General features: G+C 41.6%; 1 protein-coding gene across 5 annotated transcripts in view; it reads left to right on the forward strand.

The window, feature by feature from the left end:
• The first annotated feature begins 2225 nt into the window (after positions 1–2225).
• The window catches only part of TANGO6 (transport and golgi organization 6 homolog), a 198627-nt gene continuing 179752 nt past the window's right edge, over positions 2226–21100 (forward strand). The window contains exons 1-5 of one of the 5 annotated variants that reach the window (XM_072816433.1): positions 2267–2389; positions 12192–12450; positions 13044–13684; positions 16072–16188; positions 18968–19109. In XM_072816433.1, coding sequence (XP_072672534.1) covers positions 13178–13684; positions 16072–16188; positions 18968–19109 — 766 coding nt within the window. In that variant the 5' untranslated portion in view covers positions 2267–2389; positions 12192–12450; positions 13044–13177. Of the gene's footprint in view, positions 2390–2436; positions 2943–2980; positions 3174–12191; positions 12451–13043; positions 13685–16071; positions 16189–18967; positions 19110–21100 lie in introns of those variants that run through there. The other 4 variants (XM_072816443.1, XM_072816423.1, XM_072816452.1 and 1 more) reach the window with 4 other exon arrangements.

Consider the following 21100-nt stretch of genomic DNA (forward strand, 5'->3'; position numbering starts at 1 on the left):
AACTTGGATACATACATAGCTGAAGAAAAACTATCTTCTGCCAAAGTCTTCAGTGGGATATACAACACAATAAAAAGAGTTGTGGTAATTTCATAGGTCATTAATTTCCCCTTCAAAAATGTTTTTCCAATTTAAAGACATTGTGGTAGAATTTTATTTGAGGAAGAGATGGAGAATAAGATAATGGTACAATTTTTTATTTTTTTAAATATTTTTTAAATTTATTCATGAGAGACAGACAGAGAGAGAGAGAGAGGCAGAGACACAGACAGAGGGAGAAGCAGGCTCCATGGAAGGAGCCCAATGTGGGACTCGATTCCGGGACTCCGGAATCATGCCCTGAGCTGAAGGCAGATGCTCAATTGCTGAGCCACCCAGGGATCCCTGGTACAATTGTTTAAAGCATCCCCTCTTTGGCATACATTGCTAAATATTTAAGAACAATATCACTTTAACTCTCTACAATAGCTTTGTAAAAATAGATCTGTTATCTCCTCACTTTATTTTTTAAAAAGATTTATTTTTATTTATTTATTTATGATAGACCTAGAGAGAGAGAGAGAGACAGGCAGAGACACAGGCAGAGGGAGAAGCAGGCTCCACGCCCGGGAGCCGGATGTGGGACTCGATCCTGGCACCCCAGGATCTCTGAGCCACCCAGGGATCCCTTATCTCCTCACTTTAGAGAGGAGGAAATACTTGATGGATTTGGGCTGGAGCCTGACATCCTGGGAGTGACTAAGAGGGGCCTGAGAAAGGAGTGTAAAAAACCAGCTTCTTTCTCCAGTGGTAGGGGCTGGCAGTGGATCACATCCTACTTTCTAAGACTTCTAACAGCTAAATGCTGAAGGGAAGTCAACAGTAGTGAATTCAAGCTAGCTCAGGGGATCTCAAGGAGAAGCAGGACAGCTTGCTTGGAAGCACTTTCAGAAAGTGGGTGGTGACGGTGGTTGAGAATGATATAAGAGATTATTGCTTTTTAGTGAAGGGAGAGGCAGGCACACTAAAGGTCTTGTTTTCAGAAGTACTCTCCTACATTTGTAGTATGGCTTTTAGACAAAAGTTTAGAATGTCCCACCGGGAGGGGCTCTTGTGTGGCTCAGTTGGTTGAGTGTCTGGGTCTGGTCCTGTTTCAGGGTAGTGGGATCCAGCTCCATGTAGTGATCTCAGGATTTGTAGTATTGGTCCTGAATGGGGCTCTGTGCTCAGCTGAGATTCTGCTTGAGATTCTCTTCCTTTCTCTCTCCTCCTGCCCCTCCCTTCACTGCTGTCTCTCTCAAATGAATAAGTCTTTTTAAAAAGGCCCACAAAGATTTATATAAGTGAAAATCTGTCTCTGATGGTTTGATTCTCAAAGGAATGCTGTTTTACATATTAAGGTTATTGGGGAGGGGACATGATTTTAATATACAGAGAATTTTTTAAGAATGTAAATGGAGCAAAGATTTAAAATTTTTTGGGAACTGTAATTAGTCTATTTCAAATATTGTATCACCAAGAGCAATATTTGTAGCTATTCAAAATGGATGTGGGGCAGCCCGGGGGAGCTCTGTGGTTTAGTGCCGCCTTCCGCCCAGGGCGTGATCCTGGAGACCCGGGATCGAGTCCCACGTCGGGCTCCCTGCATAGAGCCTGCTTCTCCCTCTGCCTGTGTCTCTGTCTCTCTCTCTCTCTGCATGAAAAAATAAATAAAACTTTTAAAACAAAACAAAACAAAACAAGATGGATGTGTTTCTGTTTGGCATTATTTTCATTTTTTTCAAGTAGACTCCATGCCCTTAAACTCAGGACTCTCCTGTGCTACCAACTGAGCCAGCTATGCACCCTCAGTACTTGATTTTAAATATCACTCATAAAGAAATTCAACGATATTCAGTTGAACATTGCTTTATGTATCCAAACTTCATTACAAGTAGGCACAGCATCTGTTTACTTCGCTATGCCTTCTAGCGCTTCCATACACAAATTATTTTCATAGTGATACACATTATCTCATGATAAACTACTGCAACCCTGTTCCTTCTTCTTTAATCATATTGAATTTCTGAAATTGTGTGTGTAGGCAGGTGGTGTTAGCTGTCTCTCGCCAGTCCCCCCCCCCCCCCCCCCGCCCCGCGCCGGGGAGTAAAAGGTGCCTGAGAAAATATTCATAGTAGAATCATCCCCCCAAATAGGCCCCGCCCCTCGCAGCGGGCCCCGCCCCCCAGCGCCTTCCGCCACATTCAATATGGCGGCGATGCCGGCCCGCCGGGGCGCTTGAGCCGGTCGCCAGTGGCGCATTCCACTCCAGTCATGGCGGCCCCCCGACCCGCCGCGGGCCGCGAGGCTCTGGAAACGTGCAGCTTGGAGAGCATTCTGGAGGCGCTGAAGCTGCTGCTGAGCCCGGGAGGTGAGAGGACGGATCTCGGCGCCGGGCAGCCCTCGGGACTCCCTGGGCCGCCAGTCTTCCCGGGCTGCCTTGCCTTCCGTAGAGTGTGCCCCTCAGGCCCTCCCTGGGATCCCCGATCCTGAGGCCGCCACGCCCCGCTCCCGGGGGCTTTGGGCATTGTCTGTGCAGCCTCCTTTTTACTTGAGGAAACCGAAGCTCAAGGAGGGGGTGGGATCCGCTGAATACTGACGGAACCCACGTCTCTCGAGCGCTTCCCTCGTGCCAGGCACCCGGTAGTAGCCCTGGCCGCACGGCTCCCTGCAGCCCTTCCGGCCCCGCGCTGAGGTAGGGACTGCGGCAGCTGCCCGAAGGCGAGGCACTGGAGACGCGGAGAGCCGGGTCCAGCCTCCTATGGGCGCAGGGCCCCCTGTGGACGCCGGAGATTGTACAGAAAAAGGAAGCAGTGGCGTTCGAGCTGGCTGTGGGGAGAAGATTTAGGGACGGATTCAGTCACTTGTCCTCTTTCGGGATGCGTTGACAGAATCTCCCGCTGTAGAACCTGAAGGGACCTCGGGTGAGCCTGGCACTCTTCCTTTTACCCCCGAGGACACGGACACGTAGGGCTCCCTGAAGAGATTACCCTGCCCCCAGATCACGAGGTCAAGTTAGGGGCAGGTCACGGTCCATTCTCAAACCAAGGCAGACTGTGCCATCCGGAGCTTCTGAGGTGGTCTGACGCTTTGAGAAAGGCCACCAGCAGTACGACCGTGTATGTGCAGGAAGGGGTTTGTGTGGACTGAGCCAGGTAAGATACATGAAGGGCCTTGAGGTGATGTTCCGCGTCTCAGATGTTGAGATAACTCCCCCAAATGCAAAAACTCCCCCAAACATGGTCCTGGGAGAAATGAAAGGAAGTCATTTATAACAGTAGTTGAGTCCCTACTGAGTATCAGGCCCAGGAGTATGCTGTTGACATGTATATTATTTAGTCCTCAACAAGCCCATGAGATAGGTAGTACTCGTATTCCATTTTACAGATGAAGAACCAAAGTTCAGGTACATTGGAAATTGGTACGATGTCAGTCTAGTAAGTGGTAGAGCCAGGATATTTTTTAATTTTTACTTTTTAAGTAGACTCTTGCCCAAGGTGGAGCTTGAACTCACCACCTCAAAATCAAGTGTGCCATGCTCTACCCACTTAGCCAGACACACCATAGCCAGGATGTATAATTAATATATACAGTGTTACATTAGTTTCAGGTGTACAATATAGTGATTCGACAATTCCATATGACACCTGGTGCCTGTCACAACAACTGTACTCCTTTTTTTTTTTTAAGGAATTTATTTATTTATTCATGAGAGACACAGAGAGAGAGAGGCAGAGACACAGGCAGAGAGAGAAGCAGGCTCCATGCAGGGACTCAATCCAGGTCTCCAGGATCACACCCTGGGCTGAAGGCGTGATAAACCGGCGAGCCAACAACTGTACTCCTTAATCCCCATCACTTATCTCACCCATCCCTCCACCCACCTCCCCTCCCCTCTGGTGACCATCAGTTTGTTCTTGTTAGCTAAGAGTCTGTTGGTTTCTCTCTTTCTCCTTAGCTTGTGTTGTTTGTTTCTTAAATTCCACATATGAGTGAAATCTTTGTCTTTCTCTGATTGACTTATTTTGTTTAGCATTATGCTCTAGCTCCATCCAAGTTGTTGCACATGGCAAAATTTCATTCTTTTTTATGGCTGAATAATACACAGACACACACACACACATTCCACATCTTCTTTATCCATTCATCTATTGATAATGAATGGGCTGCTTCCATAATTTGGCTATTGTAAATAATGCTGCAATAAACATAGGGGTGCATATATCCTTTTGAATTAGTGTTTTTGTATTCTTTGGGTAAATACCCAGTAGTGTGATTACCAGATTGTAGGGTAGTTCTATTTTTAATGTTTTGAGGAAACTTTATACTGTTTAGCTCTACAGTGGCTGTACCAGTTTGCATTTCTACCAACAGTGCATGAGAGTTCCTTTCTCTCCGCATCCTCATCAATACTTGTTCTTTCTTGTGTTTTTTATTTTAGCCATTGTGGCAGGTGTGAAGTGATATCTCATTGTAGTTTTGATTTGCATTTCCCTGATGATGAATGATGTTGAATATCTTTTCTTTTTTTTTTTTTTTTTAAAGATTTTATTTATTTATTTGTCAGAGAGAGAGAGAGGGAGCAAGCGTGTATGCACAAGCAGGGGTAGCAACAGGCCAAGGGAGAAGCAGGCTCCCTGCTGAGCAAGGAGCCTGATGCCGTACTGGATCCCAGGACCCCTAGATCATGACCTGAGCCAAAGGCAGACGTTTAACTGACTGAGCCACACAGGCTTCCCTGTTGAGTGTCTTCATGTGTCTGTTGGCCATCTGGATGTCTTTTTTTTTTTTTTTTTTTAAGTTTATTTAATTTTTTTAGTGATCTTTACACCCAATGTGGGGCTGAAACTCCTATCCTCAAGATCAGGAGTGATTCAGCACTTGCTCTTCTAACTGAGCCATCCAGGCACCCCTGGATGTTTTTTGAGAAATGTTTGTTCATGTCTTCTGCCCATTTTTATTTATTTTTTAAAAATATTTTACTTACTTATTCATGAGAGAGAGAAAGAGAGGCAGAGACACAGGCAGAGCAGAGGGAGAAGCAGGCTCCATGCAGGGAACCCGACATGGGACTCGATTCAGATTCCAGGTCTCCAGGATCACGCCCTGGGCGGAAGGCGTGCTAAGTGCTAAACCACTGAGCCACCCAGGCTGCCCTGCCCATTTTTAAATTGGATTGTTTTTTTGCATGTTGAGTTGTATCAGTTCTTTATATATTTTGGATACTTTTTTTTTTTTGATAGAGTTAGGATTTGAGCTCAGGTGCCTTCCACTATCGGATGGTAACTATATACTTTCCCCCAATGAAGAAATAAACTGTAAAATATAGTTTTAACTTGCTAATTGAGAGGTCACTTGTCTAGCAACTCAATCTAGGAATGCCTGAGAACAAGGTTAAATGAGCAAAATATCTGGAAGTAATAATTTGTCACAAAGCACATTTATAAAAGACCCTCTCTATATCTTGAAGAATATGTGGTGGAGTTATGTACATGTACTTATTTAACATACAGGAATTCAAGCATTCCTACTTGAAAAAGAATATGTACTGTGGTAAAATAAGATTTTGCACATATAGCCTTTTATATATTGTGTGCATCTCCTTGCTGTTTTCTTTTATCATATCAGCTGCTGAGGGAATTAAAAAAACACCTCTGCATCATGAGTATTCTTTTTTTTTTTTTAAAGATTTTATTTATTTATTCATGAGAGACACAGAAAGAGAGAGAGAGAAGCAGGCTCCATGCAGGGAGCTGGATGTGGCACTTGATCCTGGGTCTCCTGGTCCAGGCCACAGGCCAAAGGCAGCACTAAACCGCTGAGCCACCCAGGCTGCCCCATCATGAGTATTCAGATGTCTCTGATGGACTGAGGGTATTGAGGTGTCAGGATGACATTACTGGTTAGGATTATATCCAGCTAGATTAAACTTTTTTAAAAAGATTTTATTTATTTATTTGACAGAGAGATTGAGAACAGAAGCAGGGAGCGGGGGGGAGAGAATCAGTCTCCCCGCTGAGCAGGGAGCCCAGTGAGGGGCCCTGGGATCATGACCTGAGCCAAAGGCAGACACTTAACCAATGGAGCTCCCCAGGCACACCTGGATTAAAATATTTTTGATTTATCTTTAAATTGACTCATTTTGAGGTAATATTCACTGGGAGTCATCTGTATAAAGTAGTCTGGCCTTACTGCTAATGTAGAAACAAAATTACATAAAAATTTGTGCTCCCAAGTATCTTGTCTGTTTGGGGAGATGGTACTATGCATATAGACCAAGAGATATTCAACATGGTGGAATAATGCTATTGGTGAAAGGATCATACATATAGGAATTGCCTAGAGGAGGAATTTTCAGGGTTGGAGCTGTGAAAGTCTCCAAGGGGAAGAGGAATTCAGTCTTGGTGGGAATTACATAGAAAGGAAGGAAGATGCCAATGGTCTTTCACTTTGGAGCCATGGAATGTTCTGCTGCATTTAGCATTTTCTCTTCCTCTACTTTCCATTTCTATTCTCAATCATGGGACAAATAATAGTATCTCCACCTCTGTTGTTAAGAAATGAGTTAAGCAGAACTTGAAAGGGGCTTGGCAACTTAAAAAAAAAAAGATTTATTATTTTGAGTTGAGCACAGAGCCCGACACAGGGCTCAATCCTACAACCCTGAGATGATGATATGACCCAAAATCCAGAGTCAGACACTTAACCAACTGAGCCACCCAGCTGCCCCAGTGGTTTGTCAATTTTAGTGAAATTTTGTTTGTAAGAAATAGACTATCTCCACAACAGTTTTCCTAACTATAATTTTCTATACTAAATATAGATTCACTGAACTCTGTCATTAAATTTGAATTTCATTGTAGAGAATGGGCTGGAAATTTTGATAATTTTTAAATAATGAAGCTGTACCACACTTATTCTTGCATGCCATATTGCTTTGCACTTTGAACATAATAAAAAGTACCACACAAACTATGAAATCTGCTTTTAAATGTCACAAAGAATAGGCATTTAAATTGGTGATTGGGAAAAATAAATCATGCTGTCCATAAGGGTGACATTCCCCAAAGTGGGATAGGGATGATTTTAGGTGGTACATAGAGTAACATTTTGAGGCTGCATAGTGTAGTGATCAAGAGCCAGCTTATCAGGAAGAATGGCATTGTTTTTATTTTTGCAAATCTCTTTAGTGTCTGGTGTATTAAGGACAGCTGGATTTTCATATTTGCTTCTCTGTTCAGTCTGTCATGATAGGTTGTTTTGATTGAAATAGATGAAGAAAATCTAGACTCAGATATTTAGTTGGAAAAGGAAGAACTCAGTTGCCTTTTCAGATAATTGTGTATATTTTTTCATACTGTACTGAAACTGAACAAGAGGTAATTTCCTAAAGGTTAGTTGCCGTATGGAATCTGAACTTTTCAGTTGGTACACTCGTGAGAGAATGAGACTGTAAAAGGCAAATAATGGCCTAGTGTTAATATGAAAATAGTTTTGAACTTGCAGACTTCCTGACGATCTGAAACCCCCCAAAACAGAAATCCCTATACCCCATTTTGAAAACAGCTTTAGGGGATGCCTTTGTTATTTTCAAGTAAGTTTTATTATTTACCACCAGTAGAGGGCAGAGAAGACTACTTTATTAAGGGCTCTTGAAAAACAGCTAATAGCTTTTGTTGTAAATCACTTTCTTTGTGTTGATGTTTGGGTTAAAGATCTTATAAAGTCGCAGGAAGTCATAGAGGTTGTTTAGTGATCTTAATGTTAGTGGTGACAAATTAGGAGAGCACTCCTTTCCCTTTTAGGTATATATTAACTAAAGGAACCCGATATGCTAGTGAATCAGAACCCTTGCCCTGGACAGTCTTAAAGAAGTACTGAAAAATTCTTACTCTTCTGATTCCTATTATTCTTTTTAAAAAAATATTTTATTTATTTATTCATGAGAGATACATGGAGAGAGGCAGAGACATAGGCAGAGGGAGAAGCAGGCTTCCTACAGGGAGCCCGATGTGGGACTGGATCCCAGATCAGGATCATGCCTGGAGCCAAAACTGCTGAGCCACCCAGGCATCTTGGCGTGACTGTGTTCCAATCAAACTTTATGGAAAAGGTGGTGGGTCAGATTTGACCTGCAGATTGTATTGTGACAACCTTGGACATAAAGTGCAGAATTATTAGGTTCATTTGTATGTTTTTTATTGTTAGGAATTATTTTTAAAAGTTTTTTATTTAATTTTTTTAACTATGAAAAACATATATGGAAAAGAAAAAGAAAAACATATACAGGGTTACAAAACAAACTTTAAAACTGGATAAATTTGTCCCTAACTCCTACCCACTATTCTTTTCTCTCTGTAGATAACACATTTTGCTTTTTTTTTTTTTTTAAGATTTTATTTATTTATTCATGAGAGAGAGAGAGAGAGAGAGAGGCAGAGACACAGGCAGAGGGAGAAGCAGGCTCCACGCCGGAGCCCCATGCGGGACTCGATCCCGGGACCCCAGGATCGCGCCCTGGGCCAAAGGCAGGTGCGAAACTGCTGAGCCACCCAGGGATCCCCCCATATTTTGCTTTTACTTGTTCTTTCACTGCCTTTTTGACAATAGAAGCAAGTAATGTATTTTATATTTGGTCCCTTTCTTACACAAAAGGTGGCATATTCCTTTATACCTTACTTTTAATATATTTTTTTAAAGATTTTATTTATTTATTCATGATAGTCACACAGAGAGAGACAGACAGGCAGAGACACAGGCAGAAGGAGAAGCAGGCTCCATGCACCGGGAGCCCGATGTGGGATTCGATCCCGGGTCTCCAGGATCGCGCCCTGGGCCAAAGGTAGGCACCAAACCGCTGCGCCACTCAGGGATCCCTACTTTTAATATTTAATATGTCTTAGAGATAACTACATAGCTACATAGTGGTTCACAGCAATTTTCTTTTACAAGCATGCCATTATATGGATATACTATTGTTTATTCCATACGTTCTCTTTTAATGGACATCTGGGTTGTCTGAGGTCTTTTTTTGGTACAAGAAGCACTACAATGAATAGTCTTGTGTATATGTCATTTTGCATTTTTGCCTGTGTATTTATCTATAGGAAAGATTCCTAAAAGGGGGGATTGCTGGGCCAAACGTTAAATACGTATGTAATTTTGCTAGATTTTGCCAAATTGCTCTCTTCAGGAATGTTACCATTTTAGTTTCTTCCAGCAGTGTATGACAGTGCATGATTTCCCAAAACCTTGCCACATAATGTGTTATAAAACTTTTGGATTTTAGCCAGTTGATAAATGGAAAGTGCTATTTCAGTATAGTTTTAATTTACTCTTCTGTTATGAGCAAGGTTGATCATATTTTCATGTTTCAAAGTCATTTGCATTTCTTTTTCGCTAAACTGTTCATATCTTTTGCTTATATAGTGTTCATACTCTGTTCACTTTAGAGTATGTTTAACGAGCATATTCTAAGTAACTTTTTTTTGTTGTTGTTAAATAACATTTAATGGAACTTTTTTTTTTTTTTAAGTAATCTCTCCATCTAGTGTGGGACTCGAACTCTTGACCCTGAGATCAAGTCAGATAACTGTTCTGACTGAGCAGCCAGGTGCCCTGCAACATAACTTAATGGCTGCAGATATTCCATTATTCATTCATTTAGCAACTACCTATTTTGAACAATACTGTATTATCAGACAGGCCTTGTTCCAGGCAAGGAGAATATGGCAGTGAACAAGACAGAGCAACATCCCTGTCCTCAAGCAGCTTTTATTCAAGTTGGCAAAGAGGCAATAAATAATAAAGTAAATCTTACACTTACATATTGTATGTTAGATACAGGTAGATGGTTATTTACTCATCTAATCTGTTACTGAATATATATTTCTCATTTTATGCTATTATAAGTTATGTACTGTTGAGCACTCTTTTAGTTACTCCATTTTAATCCTTTCTTTTGTTTCTTAGGTGTTTTTATTTATTTTTTAAGATTCTATTTATTTATTTGAGATCGAGAGAGAGCACAAGCAGGAGGAGGGGCAGAGGGAAAGGGAGAGGCAGACTCTCCACTGAGCAGGGAGCCCAGTGCGGGGCTTGATCCCAGGACCCTGGCAACATGACCTGAGCAGAAGGCAGATGCTTAACCTACTGAGCCATGTAGGTACCCCTCTTAGAAGGTGTTTTAATTTTAATTTTGAAGTCTGTTACTACTTATATCCATTTACATTTTCAACATTTTGTTATGGTTTTATAACCATAACACTCCATTTTGCATTGTATATTTTTTTAAGATTTTATCTATTTATTCATGAGAGATACAGACAGAGAGAGGCAGAGAGAGAAGCAGGCTCCATGCAGGGAGCCCAATGTGGGACTCAATCCCAGGACTTCAGGATTATGCTGTGGGCGGAAGGCAGGCGCTAAACCGCTGAGCCACCCAGGGATCCCCGCACTGTATTTTTATTTATTTTTATTTTTTTATTTTTTATTTTTTTAAAATTATTTATTTATTTACTATAGTCACACAAAGAGAGAGAGAGAGAGACAGAGACATAGGCAGAGGGAGAAGCAGGTTCCATGCACCGGGAGCCTGACGTGGGATTCGATCCCGGATCTCCAGGATCGCGCCCTGGGCCAAAGGCAGGTGCTAAACCGCTGCGCCACCCAGGGATCCCCCCCGCATTGTATTTTTAATAGTTATCCTGGAATTACAATATACGTCCTTAATTTTTCACAGTCTACTTAGAATTAATATTGTTACTGCTTCACATAAGGGTTAAAGAACCTCAAGAACTTTGCAACTATAAGGGTCATTTTATAACTCCCACTTGGGCATTATGCTATGAGTTTCATGTTTATTATATCTATTGTAGTTATAAATCCCAATACCATTTTATAAATTTTGCCTCAGACACACACACACACATATATATGTATTTGAAGAAATTAAGAAAAAAAATCTTTTATATTTACCTGAATATTTACATTTCTGATGCTTTTCATTTCTTCCTAAAGATCCCAGTTTCCATCTAGTATTATTTTCCTTCAGCTTGAAGAATTTCCTTTACCATTTGTTTGTAGTTCAGGTCTGCTGATAGTTCTCTTGGTTTTCAATGATCTGAAATGTCTTTATTTCACTTTGATTTTTTTTTAAAGATTTCATTTATTTATTCATGAGATACACAAAGAGAGAGAGAGAGGCAGAGGGAGAAGCAGATTCCATGAAGGGAGCCCGATGTGGGACTCAATCTCAGGACTCCAGGATCATGCCCTGAGCTGAAGGCAGGCATTCAACCACTGAGCCACCCAGGCATCCCTTCTCTTTGATTTTTGAAAGCTATTTTTACTAGATCTAGAATTCTGAGTTGGCATTTTGTTTCTTACTCTTTTTTAAGAGAGTGTGTGCAGGAGCAGTGGTGGAGGGATAGTAGGAAAGAGAGAGAGGGAATCTTTTTTTTTTTTTTTAAGATTTATTTATTTATTCATGAGAGACACACAGAGAGGCAGAGACACAGGCAGAGGGAGAAGGAGGCTCTACGCAGGGAGCCCGATGTGGGACTCGATCCCAGGTGCCCAGGATCAGGCCTGGGCCGAAGGTGGCGCTAAACCACTGAGCCACCCAGGCTGCCCCCCCCCCTTTTTAAAAATATTTTATTTATTTAACTGAGGAAGCGGTGGGAGGGGCAGAGGGAGAGGGACAAGCAGACTGCATCCTGAGCATGGAGCCAGATGAGGGGCTTGATCGTATGACCCTGAGATCACGACCTGAGCTGAAACCAAGAATCTGTCACTTAACTGACAGAGGCACCCAGCGTCCCAGGAGAGAGAATCTTAAGCAGATTCCACACCCAGAGAGCCCGACTTGCAGCTCCATCTCCCAACCCTGAGATTATGAGCTTGCGATCATGACCTGAGTCGAAATCAAGAGTCTGATGCTTAACCACCTGAGTCATCTAGGTACCCCTCTTCTATCAGTATTTTAAGATGTTTTTCTACCATCTCTTAGGAGTCATTGTTGGTAAGTTTATAGTCATTCACAGCATCATCCCTCATAGATAGTGCCTCATACTTTTCTGGCTGCTTCCAAGATTTTCTTTTTCTCTCTGGTTTTAACGATGACTATAATAATGCCTACTTGTGATTTTCTTTTTACTTATCTTAATACTTAGAGGACCATCATGGGCTGGGCCTACAGATTTCATAGTTATTAGCTTATAGATGGCTTTTAAAGACATGGACCTGGAGAAGATCCTTGAGGAGGAAAGTGCAGAATTCAGGAGAAGCCCTGGAAAACGTAGCAGCAACCTGGTAGAGAAGGAGTTGGCAGTGGAGGCAATAGAGGGATGGCCCTTGAGGTGTCTCAGAAGCCAAGAGATGAGCGTGTTTCAAGAAGGCAGTTGTCAACTCCTCAGCTACTGCTATGAGCATGTAAGCGCTCCTTCACCAGTAGAGGGCAGGAAAGACCATTTTAGGAAGGGTCAGGGTGGGGGGGGGGGGGAGATTGAAAATAGATGTTTTGTGGGAAAGAGGTGATTAAATGAACCCCTCTGAATCTTAGGCTGTAATTTGTGACCTCCCTTACTAGAATGTAAGCCCTATGAGGGAAGAGACTTTTTTTGTTTAGTGCTTTATCCCTGGCACCTGGAACAGTTAGAATGCATTTTCTGTGGTAAGTATTCCGCCTTTTATTTTTCTGTTCTGGCTACAATTTGAGCCCAGGAAGATGACTAGACAAGGTCTCTGCCCTCTGAGCATGTGAGGAATAGAAACAAACTAGATGAAGTATAATGTGTTTAGGTTCTGCCGTTCTAACCACATCCCAGAGTGCTTTGGGAAGATAGAAAGCATGGTCTCGAATTCTGCTTAGGCTCGGGTGGTGCAACTGGGGGGAGGCTTTCCAGGGGCAGTGACATCTGGGCCGGGTCCTAGAGAATGAGCTGGAGTGGCCAAGGCATTCCACATAGAGAAAAGTAGTTTGTTTCCCATGTATGTAATCTTTTTTTTTTTTTTTCCTTCAAAAGGATCGGATTCCGGTTCACTACTCATCACAAAACATGATGTCCTGTTGGCTACTTTAAACTCTAACCTGTCTGCTTTGGAGGACAAATTGCTGAAGGATCCTCACTGGGAAAAACTGAAACTCCTAAGGGATGAAATGGCTAATAAGGCAGAAAGGCCTCAAAACTCTGTGGATGTCACCTGGAATTTTACCTCTCAAACCTTATTGTTGCTATTGTGCTTGAAGGAAACCATGATCCACCTTGCAGCCAGTTTCAATCCGGGTAAACCCAACCCGAGGACTCCAGAAGCTGCTCCTGCCCTGAGCCCAGATACACTTAGTATCTCACAGCAGAAGACTGTCCAGTCAGCCTTGCAGTTTGTAGTCACCTTGGGTGTCTGCCCCTATCTCATGCCCGGAGTTGGAGTCCCTTTGAGATGCAGAACTGAGTTTGGGGCCGTTGTTCAGGATGTGGTATGTCTCGATGCTCCTCCTCATGCAGCCCGGAGACTGTACACCAGCTGCAAGCTTCTTCTAAATGTTGCACATCACACATCTCTGGGGAGCTTGATTTTCAGCCGCCATTTTGGGGATGTTGCTGCCGGTCTGTGCCAGCTCGGATTCTGCCCAAACAAGGGAAGGTCACAAAAACCTGAGGAAGAGGTAAACACATGCTGAATGTGCACGTGTCTGTGTGAATGTGTGTATATTTGTGTGTGTTTATAAAAGACAACTCTTAGTTTTTTGGAAAGGGGCTGTTGGAAAGACCTAGAATTCCTGTTGAATGCCAAAACATATGCAGTGGATAAATGAATCTTTTTAGAAGGCTGGAGTTTCATTTATTAGATGCTAGTCCTTAGCATACCTAGAGACTCTGTTTCACCTGTTTCTTTTTATTTATTTATTTATTTATTTATTTATTTATTTATTTATTTATTTATATTTTTGAAGATTTTTTTTTTAGAGATTTTATTTATTCATGAGAGACAGAGACAGAGAGAGAGGCAGAGACACAGGCAGAGGGAGAAGCAGGCTCCATCCGATGTGGGACTTGATCCTGGGTCTCCAGAATCATGCCCTGGACTGAAGGCGGCGCTAAACCACTGAGCCACCCGGGCTGCCCTGTTTCTTTTTATTTTCTGACAACTGTTGCAGGCTATGTCTTTAAGTCTCTGTTTCTTTCTTTCTTTCTTTTTTTTTTTCCTTTTGCCTCTGTTTCTTTTTTAATAAAATGTGTATAATGATACCTGCCTTGGAAAGTGGTTGTGAGGATTAAGGATAATGTGGGTAAAGTACCTAGCCCAATCCCCAGTAGTGCTTATCAAAAAGTAATTACTACTAATATTAGTATTAAACTATTCATCTCTCCTTCATTAAGGTCTTGGGAAGATTAAATGAAATGAAGAATGTAAAGCACTGAGTACACTGCATAATTCAATCAGTGTTCCTTGTTATTATTAGCTGTTGGGGTATGCGCCTGTTTTTTTGCTGACATGGTAAGGATTTGAGTACCTGGATTGTAAAGGTGCCGTGGAGGTTACAGAAGCATTAGACATTAACCGAGTAGACAAGACTCTTAAGTAGAACATAGCAGGGACCAGTGCCCCTCCCATGAGAAGACCACCAGCATCAGTGTAGGAGCCTAGCCAGAGGAAGCTGTTGAGATATGAATTTATCAAAGGTCAGTGTGGCTCAGATGCAGGGAAAATCCTTAACCCCTGGAGCCAGATTCATAATGCCTACCCACCTCATTTCTTTGTCACCCTCCAAACTAGTCTTCTCTGTTTGTTTCCTTTTCTGTTCTCTCTCTTGCATATGTTCACAAATAGTTGTCTAAAAGTTGCTATCAGGCAGTCCAGATGGTTCAGCAGTTTAGCGCCGCCTTCGGCCCAGGGCATGATCCTGGAGACCTGGGATCCAGTCCCGTGTTGGGCTCCCTGCATAGAGCCTGTTTCTCCCTCTGCCTGTGTCTCTGCCTCTCTCTCTCTCTGTCTCTCGTAAATAAATAAATAAAATCTTTAAAAAATAAATAAATAAAAGTTGCTATCATCTGAGCAGTAACATGAAATTATGAGCTCCCTCCATGGCTTCATGTTTCGGGGAGCACTGCACTGTGCTCTTCACTACAGGGTATGAGTCTGTACATTTCTATCAGTGCCTACTGCCACCACATCTCTCAGATAGGGGTTCTGGATTGACAGGTCTTGTTACTATGACTTAAACAGTGCCCCAGAGTATCTAGAAGGAAGGAGAAAAGGGAAGCACACAGAAAGGACCAAGGAGGGAGATAAGAGAAGTTGCCAAAAGGGGAAACACAGCGGGTGTATGTTTTGAAGCTGAGCAAAGCCCCAGTGTTAGGAGCTCTTAGCAGTGCCTATGCTTCATGTTGCTAAATGGTAATGGGCATGACCCTAACTGCTTTACTGAGTAACCAAAGGGGGACAGTACTGGTGAGGCTCAGGGGAACTCAACAAATAGCACCCCTCTTTGCTGCCCAACTTCTGAATGAATTAAAAGCTAACCCAGTAAAGTGAGATGAGAACTCGGAATGTCACTTCTATTACTCCTAAGTGCAAAGTCAAGTATATGACTTAATTGATGGAGACAGCTGGGCTTTTTAACAGTGCATTCCAGAGTTAGACACCCTTACTGCTCATCCAGTTGTAAGGAGTATGGGGAAACCGCAGCACCTTCTGCTCCGCCATGGCAGGGGATAGGCCTCTGTAAAGTCCATGGCAAGGAAGAGCAGAGCAGAATGTGCACTTACTCCCAAGACATAAAAGGAGCTGAGTTGTACATGTCAACACTCACCAATAAGTAAGTATATTCCATTCTCACCAATAAGGTAAGTGCCTATGTGATCTCCTGCCCAGAGTGAGCAAAGGGATGGAGAAGGGGCTAGGAGCATTTTAGTATTATTACTTCCTCCATGTGGAAGGGAGCCAGAAAGAGAAAGAAGCCTGCCCTCCTGTCCTCTCATAAGTGTTTTTATACAGTATTGTAAACATTACCTTCTATTGCCTGCTAAAGCCAATACATGTTTCTTTTAGGTTTTAACAGAAGAGGAAAGAACCCTATCTAGGGAGGCCTTGAGAGACATCTTGGATCAAGCATATCAACCGTTAGCAGTCCGAGAATTACTCATTCTCCAGGGAGGACCACCCCAGGTATTTAGGCCTGAGGACTCTTGTGGGTGAATCATTAATGATCATGTGCAGAATGTTGTCTTCTCCTGGGAAATGTGATAATCTAGTTGAGTCTTATTTCATCCTTTATTTATTTTATTTTATTTTTTTAAAAATTTTTATTTATTTATGATAGTCACACACAGAGAGAGAGAGAGAGAGGCAGAGACATAGGCAGAGGGAGAAGCAGGCTCCATGCACTGGGAGCCCGACGTGGGATTCGATCCCAGGTCTCCAGGATCGCGCCCTGGGCCAAAGGCAGGCGCCAAACCGCTGCGCCACCCAGGGATCCCTTATTTCATCCTTTAGATCACTAAATGATATTTGTAAAACAGTTACAATGGTCCTTGGGATAATTTTTTTTATAAAGATTTTATTTTTAAGTAGTCTCGACATCCAGTGTGGGGCTAGAAACTACACCCCCAAGATCAAAAGTCAAATGCTCTACCAGTGAGCCAGCCAGGTACCCTGACTGTCAGGATAATTTCTGTTGTTGTTGTTAGATACACAACTTTATTTATTTATTTATATTTATTTATTTATTTATTTAGATTTTATTTATTCATCAGAGACACAGGAAGAGAGAGGCAGAGACACAGGCAGAGGGAGAAGCAGGCTCCATGCAGGGAGCCTGACGTGGGACTCGACCCCGGGTCTCCAGGATCAGGCCTGAGGCTGAAGGTGGTGCTAAACCGCTGAGCCACCCGGGCTGCCCTTTATTCTTATTTAATAGCAAAAAATCACAAGTGATCAGAATTATGCATTAGGATAATTTTTAAGGATTTTTCTATTAATGGAATGATGATGACTTTCCCCAAGAATATGGCCGTTTTATTTATTTATTTAAAATTTTTGCTTATTTAAAAAATTTAACTGGAATATGGCAATTTCATTTAAAATATATTTTATTCATTCTGAAACCAGAATATATATATATATATTATATATTATTATATATATATATATATATATATATATATATATACACATACACTAAAATTTGATTGTTTGATGATACATTCTTCTGGCAGAAGTACTTGGACATTTTATTCTTTGAATGGAGTCTATATAATCAAGAACTTAACATTAGGGCTATTGTTGGGACTATTTTATCTCCTTTGTTTGAAAAACATAAGAGTATATATTCTGCTAGGTGTAAGATAGTTCCTTTTTTCCTTAAAAATAATGATTTATCTGAAATGTTTTAATTTAATGATGGAGTTACCTATCTGCTTAAATATCTATGTTTAGTTATGGGTATAGAGTAAAGAGTGAGGGGCCAGAGGCATTAGTGGTAGGTCAGGAACAAGGACCAGCTGAAACTGGGTATAAAGATACCTTGTAGATGAAGTCATTTTCATCTCATCCCTAGAATATTACTGTAGCCTCCCACTGGGCTCCCCTGGCCTCACACCGCTTTTCTGGATGACTCCACAGTTTGCCAGATTAAATCAAATGTATTATAAGAACATGGTGAAAAGCAGAGGTTCTGGACATCAACATATTAGGATTCAACCCCAGTGTGCAGTTATGTGGATTAGTAAACCTTTCTATCTCTCAGTTTCCTTAATGATAGGATAGTAGCTCCTTGCAAGTCCATTTTGAGATCATTTGGGAGTTATTTATCACAGTGCTGGCAAATCATAACCCCTTCCATAAGTGGTGATTATTAGTCTTCCTTAAATGAAAGAGGGCCTAGTTAGGATTAAATGTTTCTGTCACTAATTTTTATTTATTTTATTTTTTAATTTTTATTTATTTTTAAAGATTTTATTTATTTATCCATGAGAGACATATATATATATAGAGAGAGAGAGGCAGAGACATAGTCAGAGAGAGAAGCAGGCTCCATGCAGGGAGCCCAATGCGGAACTCGATCCCGGGACCCCAGGATCATGCCTTGGGGTGAAGGCAGATGCTCAACCGCTGAGCCACCCAGGCATCCCTGTCACTAATTATTATGTTCACGTAGTTATGTATCATGATTGACAGCAACATAGTTCAGGTCTAGATCCCAAACAGAGACCCCAGGTCTCTTTTTATTCATGGTGGTTCCACAGAGCTCTCAGAAAGGAACACTTGAAGAAATTTAAGTATTTTTTTAAACTGCTGTGCCACAAGGAGTCAGAGTAGCTGAGACCATGGAGGCAAGGAACAGCTGCCCTCTTACTGTCACAAATTGTACTTAGTGATGAATAACTTTCATAGGACTCTTATATGGAAGCTAGATTTGATTGGAAGGGCTGCATTCAGAGATTGGTTACATTAACTTTGTGTTTCTAAAATCTATATTTCATTCACCTATGTGTTTGGCTATTTCTGGGTTTGAAATTTCACTTGATATTTCACTTGAAGTTTCATGGTATTTCTACTTTCTCATAGGTGATACTAAAGGAAGTTTCTTTGTGGAAAAAAATGCTGTTCTTTTTTTTTAATTTTTAAAAAAGATTTTATTTATTTATTTGAGAGAGGGAGAGAGCAGGAGAGCATGAGCATTGGAGAGGGAGAAGCAGGCTGCTCATCCAGCAAGGAGCCCGATACAGGGCTTGATCCCAGGACCCTGGGATCGTGATCTGAGCCAATGGCAGCCGCTTAACCAACTGAGCCACCTGGGTACCCCCTAATGCTGCTCTTCTGAAGTCTGTTTATCATACTGTTACTTGTCAGTATGACTCAGTATATATTTCTATATTTTAATGATTTCTACATATCCTATCTATTTTACTGACACTGAATTCATACCTTTTACTTCCTTTTTTAGTCCTGCATGGATGAGAAGACACAAGTTAGGTGTCGGGCCCCTGCCTGGCTTCGGCGTCTATGTGGACAGCTGCTCTCTGAAAGGTTGATGAGACCCAGTGGTGTTCAGGCAGTAGTCCGGGGCATTTTGGAAGGAGCAGGTGGTAAGAAATAAAATGTTTCTGTTACTTTGGTATCCAGTTTCCTCTGATGCAGGGTGAATTATTGGTCTTTAGCACTTGACTGTAAAACCTGATTGTGAATTATCTCTGCCTTTGTGGAGATTGAGGAGGTTCAATTTGGAGATTAAACCTTAATGAGCTTCTTTTACAGAAACTAATTTTCTTGCCATTTTTCTAAAACAGACGATTTTTCTAAAATAATCTGCTTATGTTGTTGAATAATATTCTTGGCTGTTTCAAATAACTTATAATATCAGAGGAAAACATTGCCCAGAACGTTTAAGTAAAACTCTCAAGAAAGGGCAGCCCTAGTAGCTCAGCGGTTTAGCACTGCCTTCAGCCCAGGGTGTGATCCTGGAGACCCGGGATTGAGTCCCACATCAGGCTCCCTGCATGGAGCCTGCTTCTCCCTCTGCCTGTGTCTCTGCCTCTCTCTCTCTCTCTCTCTCTGTGTGTGCCTCTAATGAATAAATAAATACAAATATTAAGAAAAAAAACCTCAAGAAAGTGTGAAATTCCCCAGGGGAAAGGGCTTTGTGCCAGGGCACTAGGTGTACTTCACTTCAGGACTTAAAATACAAAACACTTCTCTGAAGCTGGAGAGACCTTAGAGATGCACACTTCAGAATGAAATTGTGGATTCATTTCCTCAATTATATTCTCTAAGTCCACAGGAATAGAAAAATGTTGATTATCATGCTAAGCATGGTAGTCATTTTTAATTTACATTTTTAAATTTTTTTCAACAAAATTATTCTTGTGCATAAAGAGTCAAATTGGTGTATAAGGCTTACGGAGAAAAATAGTCCTTGGCCCCATTCCAGTCCATCTCCCTTACCCAAAAGCAAGCACTTTGACCTCTTTTAGCAGGTTTCTTCTGGTATTTACCTCTAAGGCATTTACAGAACCTTTAAAATTTTTTTCATTTTAGGCAGCATTTATCATCTTCTCACCACATGTGGAAGAGGATTTTGCTCTCTTTTAGAACTCTATCACCACTCCCCTCAGACATACTCCATCTCCTAAATAGTCATGTCCTAATTTTGGTTAGGTTAATAGTCAGTGTTCATGTTCTTCTAACAGTATAATTATTATTTACAGCTGGGTTGTATAGTATGCCATGACTACTTTTCTTTTTACATAACTTTTGTACTTCTTGCAGTTAATAACCACTTGTTTGCTAGGTTTTTTATGTACCTCTCACTAATCTCTTCTCAGATTCTCTCACAGTTTAAGTCTCCTTTCAAATACACCCAATATTCTATTGCTTTGGTCTTCTTGGAGACATCTCTGTCTGAGTCTTCTCTAATCTGGACGAGTTATCTCTTGGACAGCAAACCTCCTGGGATCTCCCTTCACTTTTATCCTGGTGATTCCTTTGCCTTTCTTCTGTGTTTAGTCCCTTATCTCCCATATCCCATGCACATTCATTTCCTATTGCTGCTGTAACAAATTACCACACACTTAGTGCTTCTTGATGGAAATGATATTTATACTGGGCCCTGAAGGCTGAGTAGGACTTTTTTAGCTGACAGTGAGAGAAGACTAACACATAGGCAAAGAGAATAGCATGTATGAAGGAACAGACATAGAGAAAGCATAGTGTTTTTGAAGAAGTTTCAGTGTGGGTAAAGCAGTGATGGCAGAGTGTGGTGTTCAAGATTTTGAACTTTATTCTGAGGGTAATGAGAAACCATGGAAGGTTTTAAGAAGGAGAGAAGTTGGATCAAATCTACATTTTATTTATTTATTTTTAAAGATTTTAAAAATTTATTTAATCATGAGAGATACATAGAGGGAGAGACAGAGACACAGGCGAGAGAGAAGCAGGCTCCATGCAGGGAGCCTGATGTGGGACTTGATCCTGGGACCCCAGGATCACGCTCTGGGCTGAAGGCAGCCACTCAATCGCTGTCCCAAAACCTACATTTTAGAAATACCTATCTGGATGTATTGTGAAGAATGGGTTGGGT

Source organism: Canis lupus, chromosome 3 (assembly GCF_048164855.1).
Source record: "Canis lupus baileyi chromosome 3, mCanLup2.hap1, whole genome shotgun sequence".
Classification (NCBI taxonomy): domain Eukaryota; kingdom Metazoa; phylum Chordata; class Mammalia; order Carnivora; family Canidae; genus Canis; species Canis lupus.